This window comes from Apium graveolens, chromosome 5 (assembly GCF_009905375.1).
Source record: "Apium graveolens cultivar Ventura chromosome 5, ASM990537v1, whole genome shotgun sequence".
Lineage (NCBI taxonomy): Eukaryota > Viridiplantae > Streptophyta > Magnoliopsida > Apiales > Apiaceae > Apium > Apium graveolens.
The window spans coordinates 13,432,745-13,444,824 of NC_133651.1; the positions used below are offsets into that span (position 1 = coordinate 13,432,745).

Consider the following 12,080-nt stretch of genomic DNA (forward strand, 5'->3'; position numbering starts at 1 on the left):
TTTTGTGGGAAAAGCAATAATGGCCGTATTTGTAGCCTCATGCCTTGCAGCATTCAGATCCTAATAGACTAACACGGGATCTTGGAATTTTGATAGATTGTACGCTAACTTGCACTCACAAAAAGTCATAGACGAATCGCTCAAATAGAAGATATCTGAAGTACATCAGAAGGAACTCAAATACATGAAGAGAAAATCATTCACCGAATAGAAATGTTCATCTCAGCCCCAGGCAAGTGTTTGAATTATTACAAGATAGAGAGTGCTCCATGACAAGTTTTCTCATACAGATCACAAATACAATCATGCAGAAAAGGCATGGAATATATCCCAATGCTAGCATTCTTACGTTTTCTTTGTCTAAAAAATTAAAATACAATACACAACAGAACAACAGTGGCATTATTTTTATTGTGTTTCAGGAAGGCCCTTCCACTTGAAGTTTTCTGCATACGTCTTAATCTGCAACCGTAAGGAAATAAAACTTAGTAAAAAACCAAAAAAAGCATAAAGAAAGAATGATCCGACCCCTCATCAGTTGGTTGTAAAAAAATTTACAATGATTCTCTTGCTAAAGATGACAATAAAAAATAATAAGCAGCAATCAACTCTTAAGAAATACTCCCTCCGTCCCAATTTAGATGTCCCTTTTGGAAAAAAAATTTGTCCCAAATTACTTGTCCATCTCTTGTTTCAATACAAATTTAAGGGTAATTTTCCAAAACAATCCCTATATTTACAGTTAAACCTCGATGAAATAATAATCAATAAAGTAATAACCTCGCTAAAATAATATTTTTCTCCGGTCCCAGCATAATGGACACAGTGTATTTTTACTCCCGGTAAAGTAATAAACTCGCTAAAGTAATATTTTTTCTTGGTCCCGACGCTATTACTTTAAAGAGGTTTAACTGTATTGTTCCCAAGATTTGCCTTTTTAAAACTTAGCTCAATTCTCGTTTTTCAATGCATTAAATAAGGGTATTTGGTGTAAAGCCTTATCCAACTAATATTTTTCTTAATATGTGTAATTTTTTCAAAAGGGACATGTAATATGGGAACAGAAGCATTCTCATATATGAATGACATAGACAACTATATGAAATCAGGTGTCATAAAGCAGCCAATCACAAAGGCTAGATTTATAAAAAAATCATTCCAGAATCCCAAAAATCTTAATTCTAAACTGTATCATCCCTTAAATGAGCTTAAATCATGAAATAAACAACAAATGCTTTCTTTTATTGCCTTTCCCAGCTATTAACAAAGATGTAAAACTTGGTAGAAAGATATTTCGAACCTTTAATAGAGGTGTTTGACGCTTCTTAACCTGCAAATAAGAAAGTCAATTAAAAGAGGCAAGACAAGAGTACAAGATTACATAGACCCACCATCACATGTCATCAACTAAATGACATCCTGGCACACTGGCACATCCGCACCAAAAATAGGAGCCTAGCTTATGTCCTTAAGAAGAACAATATAAAACAGAATCCCAATTAGCTTTACCGCATATTCCCAGCCATGCCTTTCTGCAAATGATTTCGCAGCATCTTCACTGTCGAAATTCAGCGCAGATTCACCTACATGGGAGTAGGGGTCTCCACTAGATGTCCAGCCCATCAAAGGATTTTCCCATCTGCGGATGCCACAGAAAAAATACATCAATCACAAACTACTTTGACAAATTTGAGCACTTCTGACAAAATATTTAGCAAATAATATGCTTACAAAGCTAATTAGGGTTGTCCGAATAAAATATTATTAGATTATTTAGATTCGATTGAGAAACAGGTAATGGATGTGTATGCTGATATAAAGCTGCTTTTCTACATGAGAAGTGCAATATGTCTTTCAACAAGTACTGCATGTGAACCTCAGCTGACCCTTGTGCTCTGTAAAATCCGCTGGCCAATAAATTTCTTCAGGAAAACCCCAGCTGTTACGTGTTTTGATCTTTATATGGACAGTAAGGGACAGACTGGCTCTAAAGGCTAACAGCGTCCATAGCAAAAGTTCTCTACTGATATGTAAACTAGACTCTTTTTTTCACCCATGGTAGAGAGGTTGGACAATCAACACTCGGACATAGGTATGGATACTTCACACTATGGTAGAGAGGTTGGACACTCAAAACTCGGACATAGGTATGGATACTTGACACTTCATTACAGGGAATTTTTTTTGCCCAGTCTTACACTTGGACACTTTCATCAAGTCCGAACATAGCTCTACACATTAAGATATTAGCAGAAAGAAACTTGCATAACCCCTTGTTCCTATTATGCTAATTGGACAAGTTTGAAATGACAACAGAAAGACTACAAGCTTTAAGGCCTTTTTAGCTTAAGAGGTCCAAATCAGGTTCTACAGTCCAAATAAATCTTGTTTACTTTATTTATATAACAAAAAATGCCTAAGTGCCTGCAAGAGAAGTTTACATGTTTTGCGATAGTAACTTAAATGCTCAACGGTAGGGTAGAGACATTTCAACTTTATTAGGAGTTGAAGAGAGATGTAGAGGTAGATATATTACACTGCTATTAAACGTTCAAATTAAATACATCCCAAAGTTCAAATGCAGGTGTAGATCCATAGCTTGGATTTAGCAAATTCAAATTCAATGATAGAATGGATAAATAATAGTGGGAGATAATTTTACTTTTGGGTCGAGACAAAATTAATTTTCCACTTTCCAGTTTTTCCTGATCCTTGCTGAGAAGCAGTTCTAGCAGGTGAATATATTACAACCTATCAAGCAAGTAGGAAAAAATGTTAAGATTGCATACTATATGTTATGCGTGCTGCGTGCATCAGTGCATGTGCAACACTCTCAAAGATAACAAAACATCAGAGAAACAGAAAAGCTTAAGTTAAAAAAATTCCCCAACACCAATTGATCTAGCGAAACTCTAATAAAGAAAAAGGCAGTACAATATAGCTTATGGTCCAAGTACAATTACATCAAAATCTCAAATTCAAATCCAAAGTATACTTAAGAAACTACTTTACAATGGCATAAAAGTACTTTATACAAAAAAATGCAACGCGTAACTGCGGCATCAATATCCAATTCCAAAATCCACACTTTCAAGGTCTATAAATATGATATAAAATCATAGTGGAATAGAATATGTCATCAGAAACACATTAAGATGATAAAACTTCTATTCCAAATCTTAAACACGAAAAACAAAAATCCCCAAAATAGTAGTAAAATGCAATTGAAAATGACACAGGAAAACAACCAGTACCCAGCAAAGCTTTTACACAATCCATATTTCAGTAAAAAAAAACCCATCCCCCTAATCAAATTACATTTCTTAATTGAGCACCCAATTACAATAATGCAAAAAATTGGGCATAATTACTCATTTTTAAAAACCCTAATTTCTAATAAATCAGTGCATAACAAAACCAGTCAACTCCCCAAAAATCAAATTACATTTCTTAATTGAGCACCCATTATAACAACACAAGATTAGGCATAATTACTCAAACACAAAACCCTAATTTACAAAATACCAATCAATAACAAAATCTACAACATACCCACAAAAGAAAACAACAAAAAGAAACAATCTGATGTAAAATTAAAGAGAAAAAATAAAAAAGATGATACCTTTCTTACAAGATGCTCGTCTGGAATACCAGAAACAGTACCGATCTCACCAGGTTTGTATTCAACTAAAGATTCAGATGTAGAGAAGTGTTTCGATAACTGCAACACATTGGTTCGATGCGCACAGCGCGCGTGGCTCACAATTCGATGCATAGAGCTCGCCATTTTGTTTCTACAAAGCTTGACTTACAGGCAGAACCAAATCAGTGTTGTAAAGAGCAATTTGTTAATTTACTACCTAACCTAGTAATAATACAGCAATTTTTTGCCCAAAAATACCCATTTTTCGAATGTTCATTAAAATACCCATTTTGAAATTATTGAATTACGTATTTTTTAATTAAATAACGATAATACGCATTTTTAAATTGGATATTTCACAAAATTACAAAGGATAGACATTCACAATTTGGGTATTACATTTAAGATAACCAACTATCAAATGCGTATCATAAATTTTTTTGATACCGATTTAACAAATACGTATCTAGTACAAAATATAATACCCAATTGACAAATGCGTATCCCGCGTATCCCAAACGGTATTTCAGCCATCTACCGGGTATTTTCAATCATTTGCTCAAAAATATGTTATATGTTATTTTTAACATTCTTTCGCAATTTCCCCCAAATGTTTTTCATTTTTATTTATAGACCCTTGTATGTTTGCTATGTTATGTACTTTTCTTTTTAGGGTAATTTTAGTTCCTCATTGTTCAATTATTCAAAATATACTATTTGTTAGAGAAATAAAATTTTATTGTGTATCACACATGGTTATAGACTTCAAAAATCAGTACGATACGATTGAGGTATCAATTTATAATTTTAACGAATGATTTTTGAAAAAATGGATGATTTATCGTCGATTTACCGAGAATTTAGCGAATCAGTCAAATATTTTTAATCCATTTATCGACAATTTTTAAAAATTGATCGATTTCTATAACAGAGATCACAAGGTTATATATGAGTAAAGTATATGGAGTTCACTATTTCATTAAAGTTATGGAGTCCATATATGTTCAACAAATTATATATCACGTAAGACATCGCAAAGAATATTATTTTGTTAATCATGTTTTGCAAATATTATTATTTTAACGATACTCCTGCAAATCCTATATATTTCACAAGTAAAACATTGCAAAATTATATTTTTATATCTACGACTGAGATCAAGTCAAACTATTTTTATATTTGTTTTCTAACTGACATCGACTTCTCAGAGCTATACTGCTTATACATATACAAACAAGTCACCATATCTGTAGATTTTGTGTAATCTATTCTTCGAATTAAACTAATTCTTGTTAAAGATCGAGCGATTTTTGATTGTTTTCACAGTTTTTAATTCGTTTTGTTCAGTCATTGATGAAAAATCAATCAATACTTGTTCGATTACTTGTTACTACAATGGATTCATCTCCAGGTATGATATAAACTCAATTCTTGTTTATCTTTCGATTCTTTAATAGTTCTTTGATTATGATTTGTTCCTAGTTGCTCGCAACATCAATATTTTTTTAGGTTTTTCATTTTTTTTATTCAAAATTGTGTTTTGTTCATGTATTTCGTAGTTTTTGATTCATATATGGATTCGTACTTTATACAATTCATAGTTTTTGTATTTTTAATGTTGTGCACCTTATGTTTTAGATTCATGTATAGATGTTTGTTTTAGCTACTTGCTAAGCTTTTTAGGTTCATATATAGATTCGTTTTTTTATCTAGTTGCTTAGTATTTTAGATTCATATAAAGATTCTTGTTTAATCCGGTTGCTTAACTTTTTATATTCATATACAGATTCATGTTTAATCTATGAGGTAACTTCTTTATATCATGTTATTCATTGTTAAAAGTAATGACTTGCTTCCTGATTCATTATAAAGTTTTATATCATGTCACCATAGCATATAAACCATATTTTACAAATTTATGTTTCATTTTGCTTACAATTTTATTTTATTTAAAATTTTCTTTTATGTATACTATTTTCGAGATTATTATGTTAATTCGAGATTCATATGTTGATCATTTCATTTGTATTTTTAGACATTACAAATTTCATAAACTAACTTAATTAATAATTTAAATGACTTTTGTAGTATGTAGCCTTTTGTGTTGTGGTTAATAGTTAGATTCAAATATAACATGTGGTCCTATATATGCAGTAAATGACAGTAATACAGTTGCTAATGTCGACGATGATGCTTGTTGGAGATACCACTCGATGATGAATTTGAAAAACTATTCGGTGGCGGCAATCAATCCTGAATTGGTGATAGTCCAACAAAACCTTATGTTGGTTAGGTATTTGCTAGTATTGATGATGCCTTCAGTTGTTACAATAAGCATGCTGGATTCTCCGGATACAGTGTTCGTCGTTGCACATTGAAAACAAGAAATGAAGTGGTTTTATCCAAGTACTTTATATGCTCAAAAGCTGATTTGGTAGATAATTCTTCTACTTGAGATGATGATGTTGATGTTGTTAAATCAAAGGCTTCTCGTGTATCTGATAATACAGTGGGACCTGTTAAAAAAAGGCGAACCATTTCAGGTAAATGTGAGTGTAGGGAAAAACTTCAACTGAAGATTTGTTTGATTGGTTATGAGGTTTCCCGTTTTGAAGACGATCACAACCATCCTCTTGCTATTGATTCAGAAAATCCATTTCTTCGTGTTAATAGGTTGTTGTGCAAGACATGTATGTATATAACAAGACTAAGTCATATTGACAGCCCTAAGGTTAAGTTGTATGATAATCTATATTTGTATTCTGTAATTGTATTCCTTGAGTCTGTAAAAATGTTTAGTAGATTAGACTGTGGGATTATTCTATTAACAACCTTCAAGCTAAGGAATAAACTCTGGAAGAAGATCAAATCCTGAATGCCTCAGAGAGAAATGTAGCAGCTTGGATTTAAATAAAACCGTTCTAGGAAAAATGTTCTAAGTCAGATATCGATAAGTCACAGATCAAGTGATATCGAGAAGTCCAAAATGACTTATCGAGAAGTCCCATGAGATATCGAGAAGTCAACCTACATGTGGAGATCTCAGATATTGACAAGTCAAAATGTTTACGTAGAGAATTGGAGATATCGATAAGTCATTTCTTCATGTAGAGATCTAGAGATATTAACAAGTCAAATATCCTTATGTAGAGAACTCAAGATGTCGACAAGTCAAAAGCCTATATCGAAAACTAGAGATGTCGATAATCTATTTTACATGTCGAGAACTAGAGACCTCGACAAGTCATTTATATATGTCGAGAACTCGAGATATCGATAAGCCATTTCACTTATCGATATGTCACTTCTCTACAAGACAAAAAAAGACCTCGACAACCTATCTCATAATTCAGAATGCAGACAAGTTCAAGATTCAAGATTATCAGTCTACAAATAATTCATTCACTGAATTGGAAAGACTACAAAAGCAGTTTGAAGAATACAAGATCAAGGGTCAAGATTCACAGGATAAAGGATGGTCATAGACCTACAAGATTCTGCACATATTTACTAACACCAAAAAAGGAAATAGACAAGATAGCTTTAGAAATTGTGTTAGTACATTTTATTGCAAGTTTTGTAAACCCGTGTTGTTGTTCTATAAAGCATGCACGGGCCCTTAGTTTAGAAGTAAAAAAATAAAAACAGATCTATAAAATCTTGTATTCTCTCTTAAGATTTGTAGTTGAGTTCTTATTTCTAAGAACACAGATTTGTAGTAAAACAAACTTGATTAGTACAATTAAGTGAGTTTTTGATATATTGTTCTGTGTGTTTACTGTCAAATAATTTGTCTCTACAAATTCTTATTTGCTTTGTTCAAGTTAAGCTAAACACTTTCAAAAGAGTATTAAAATTCAAGAAATACATTCACCCCTCTCTGTATTATATTTCATTACACTCAATATCTAACATAGGTGTATGACTGCCATTCTTAGGAATTTTGCATTTAATGTTGCATCTTCTAATACTGTTCCTGTAAGGGCTTTTAATTTTCTAAAATCACTCCGTGGCTCATATGTTGATGTTGGAGCGATTGCGATTGATTTTAAAAATTGGATGAGAGACATCAAGATCTCCATCGGAAAGAATGACGCCAATTTGATTCTTCAGAAGTTTAAAGATAAAAAAGAAACGTTAGATAACACATTCTTTTATGATTATGAAACAGATTCAAATGGTTATCTGACCCGTCTTTTCTGGGCTGATTTGGAAGGTCAGAGAAGTTATGATGTTTTTGGAGATGTTCTTTCGTTTGACGCAACTTATCGAACAAACAAGTAAGTTTAAACTTAAAGAATGACCAACTCTCTTTTGTGTCTACCTTCTTTTATGTTTGAAACTTAGCTTTTTGTATGGTTTTACATTGACCATAATAAAGAAATAATATGTTTTTTCATAGTTAACGGGTTTACAAGAGATTCAGTTATTGACCGTTTTGCTGAAAATGGAACACTTTTCTTATGCAAATATAACACGGAGTTTTTACCTTTTATTGGTGTCAATAATCACTGGAAAATCGTGACTTTTACGACTGCTTTACTCAATAAGGAGAATATTGAGAATTTTACATGGGTTTTCCAAAAGTTTCTTGAAGTAATGAAGCGTCCACCAAAATGTAATATAACAGATCAGTGTGTTGCGATGAAGGCTGTAATTCCAATAGTATTCCCCGACTCTATGCATCGACTTTGTATGTGGCATATTCTTCAAAAATTTCCTAGCAAGGTAATCTTATCATGCATGATGGGCCGTATGCTCTATTATTGATTTTCTTGTCTATTTTATTATATCGTAGAGGTTATATATAATGAGCAGGTGTTTGCATCTCACCGGAGTTATCATTTTTCATATTTGCATGTGAAAAATATGGTATTTTAGTCACATATTTTGTGGTTATCTGATTCATAGTTCCAATCACATTTTATATTTTATCTTCCGCATGGAGCAAACTGAGTTTATAGTTTTGGAGAATGCAATATATAATTTTTATATTTTCTTTTGTTGCAGCTTGGAGTTATTTTTTGTGTAGAGTCTTTGTTCATGGAGAAACTTAATAAATTTGTTTAAAATAATAGCTTGCTTCCAGAAGAGTTTGAACAAGGTTGGGAGTCTGTTTTGAAAGAATACAATTTAAGTGATCATCCATGGTTAAAAGATATGTCTGAGTTGCGACATTTTTGGATTCTTGCCTACTTCATAAATAAATCAATGGGTGGCTTATTTAGGACCACATTACTTTTTGAGAGTTCAAAATTTTATATAACCACTTTGTACAGAAAGGAGATACCCTGTCTGAGTTCTATATGTGTTATGAAAGTGCCATTGCGAAATAATGTAACTCATATTATGAATTAAGGAATAGAGATAGTAAAATTTCTAAGTCAATCACTGAAATGCAAATTGAGAAAGATGCATCTTCACATTATACAAGAAATATATATTATTAGGTTAGGAAGGAAATCAAGGCTGTATGTAATCATATGTCATTGGACAATCAACTTATTGTTGAGAATGTGAAGAAATATAAGATCAAAGACAAATTTGTTCTAGATAAGGTGTTTCAGGTTGATTTGTCATTATCAACAAATGATATTTTATGTAGCTGTAACTTGTTTACTAGAGTTGGCTACCCTTGTAGGCATATTTTTTACTGTTTGAGCCTTAGTGCTACTGAGCAGATTCCTCAACAATTGTTTTCAAAATGCTGGATGAAAAATACAGTTGAGAGGTATTCAACAATAGATTTGGTTGTTCAAGATACTGGTTGCAGTGATGAGGACACACGTAAATCTATATCAAAAGAAATGTGGTTTGAGTTTCAAGGTTGCGTTGGTGACGTTTCTTTTGATGTCAATGCTCCAGGGTTAATTATTTGGGTTGAGGCAAATAGGGTTTATAATAGTATATTTATAGGCAAAATTTTCAGCTGAAAATTTTCCATAAAATATTATTATTATTAAACCTTTAATTGATTATTCTTATTAACCAATTAACTAATAATTAAAACACCTTTTAATCATTAATCCCTTTTCTAAACACTTTAGAAAAATAATTCTCTCACTTGATTTAATTTCTAAAATTAAATTCTTAATTAATAATATTAAGAATTAATTAAATCTCATTTAATCAATTATTAAATCTGCTAATTAATTATTTATTTCATAAATAAATAATTACCAGCCATTATTAATTAATTCCTCCACCGTTAAATCATTCTCCTTTATGGTGTGACCCTGTAGGTTCAATATTAAGCCGGTAGTAGAAATAATATAATAAAACTATTTTATCATTATTTATATAAATTCTCTAATTCATTAAATATGATTAATTAATAAATTAATCATATTTATTCTACATCGTGAGGGATACTTCTCAGCATATCGCGACTATCCGGATAATACGAATTCACTGCTTAGAATACCAAGAACCTATTCAGTGAGTAGTTACCGTACAATCAATTCCTTCTACCCTGCAATGTCACGATTAAATACAAGACATGGAACTTGTGTCAAGCCTATCTTATTTAATCACTTGTTTTCCCATTCACTATGCTTAGTTCTATTTAATGTAAATTAGAAACTCCTTTCTAATTTCATTCACTCTGGCCAGAGATTTCTGAACTAACATAAGTGGATCAGCATTGAACATTCTCTTCCTACACTGGAAGGGGTAGATCCTTTATTGATCATACACTATCTTCGTGTACAAATTCCTGTACCCAGTAGAGCCCTTATAATTGTCCCTTGAGACTAAGAACTAAACCAAAGCATAGTTCAGTGTACACAAGATGACTATGATGACCTCAAGTCGAAGGATACTTGTACAACTATCACTATGTGAACAACTGCTGACACGTGAGTGAACTCCATCAGTTGTTCAGCTGTGTGAGTCATGTTCAGTGAACTTATTCTATAATAAGCACCTACATACTAGCTATAGTGTCACCACACAAATGTCTATGAGAACAGACATCCTTCATAATGAAGCAAACATAGTATGTACCGATCTTTGCGGATTATTAATTACCAGTTAGTAATCCTACGACCAGGAACTATTTAAGTTTAGAGTTATCATCTTTTAGGTCTCATTATTATGATCTCATCATAATCCATAAAAATCTTTACTCTAAACTATGGTATATCTTATTTAAACACTTAAATAGATAAAGCCCGCAATAAAACCAAAACAAGTCTTTTATTAATATCAATTAAATTAAAACAGATTACATAAAAGTTATTCCTAAATCATCATACATGATTGGACTTAGGACACATCTCTTTCAATCTCCCACTTGTACTAAAGCCAATCACTCTGGTATCTAATACCCATCTTGTCTTTATGACGATCAAAGTGACTTTGAGAAAGTGGTTTTGTGAGTGGGTCTGCTATGTTGTTATGTGTGTCAACTCTCTTGACATCTCTTCTTTCAATACAATACAAGAAATGTTACCGCACTCTCACTAATCCTTTTGTAGACACATGGTTCATCTATGTTTTTGATAAAACTAAACTCTTTGATTGTCTCATTAAAATGGATGTTCCATCTACGAGAAGCTTGCTTTAAACCATATATGGTTCGCAACAGCTTACACACTAGGTGTTCATTTCCCTTGGAAAGAAAACCCTCTAGCTGTGTCATATACACTTCCTCTTCAAGTTTCCTATTGAGGAAGGCCGTTTTCACGTCCATTTGCAGATCTCATAGTCGTAGTAAGCAGCAATCGCAAGCAAAATCCGAATTAATTTTAACAGGGCTACGGGAAAAAAAGTTTCATCAAAGTCAATCCCTTGCCTTTGTCTGAATCCTTTTGCCACGAGCCTGGCCTTATAGGTCTCCACCTGCCCATCTGCTCCAATATTTCTTTTGTATACCCACTTGCACCCAATAGGCTTAACACTTTCAGGTGCCTCAACCAGAGTCCATACTTGGTTAGTATACATAGATTCCATTTCGGATTTCATGGCACTATGCCATTTCTCTGAGTCAACACTACTCATAGCCTCAATATAGGTCATAGGGTCGTCATCATCAATGATTGACAACTCATTGCCATTCTCAATGACAAGGCCATAATACCTCTCAGGTTGGCGAGACACTCTCCCTGTCCTACGAATGGGCTGTTCCACAGAAGGTTGTTCAGTCTGAACAGGTGTTTCCATTTGATCCGTAGTAGTTTGTGCTTCTTGAACTTCATCAAGTTCAATTTTGCTCCCACTATTTCCTTCAAGGATAAACTCCTTTTCCAAGAAGGTAGCATGTCTGGAGACAAACACCCGATGATCGGTGTAAAAGTAATACCCCAAAGTCTCTTTAGGATATCCCACAAAATTACATTTTACGGATCGAGATTCCAGCTTATCTGGGTCAACCTTTTTAACATAAGTTGGACATCCCCAAATCTTAACGTGTTTAAGACTCGGTTTCCTTTCTTTC

The 12,080-nt window shown here is 32.7% G+C and overlaps 1 protein-coding gene across 1 annotated transcript; it reads right to left on the bottom strand.

Moving 5' to 3' along the window:
- Positions 1-181: 181 nt before the first annotated feature.
- On the bottom strand, positions 182-3,862 carry LOC141723440 (NADH dehydrogenase [ubiquinone] iron-sulfur protein 4, mitochondrial). The gene is made up of 5 exons (XM_074525242.1): positions 3,623-3,862; positions 2,663-2,751; positions 1,510-1,639; positions 1,301-1,330; positions 182-462 (listed from the first exon to the last, which is right to left on the bottom strand). Exons 1-5 carry the CDS (start codon positions 3,785-3,787, stop codon positions 409-411), a joined length of 468 nt encoding a protein of 155 aa, XP_074381343.1. The 5' UTR covers positions 3,788-3,862; the 3' UTR covers positions 182-408.
- Between the last annotated feature and the right edge of the window lie 8,218 nt (positions 3,863-12,080).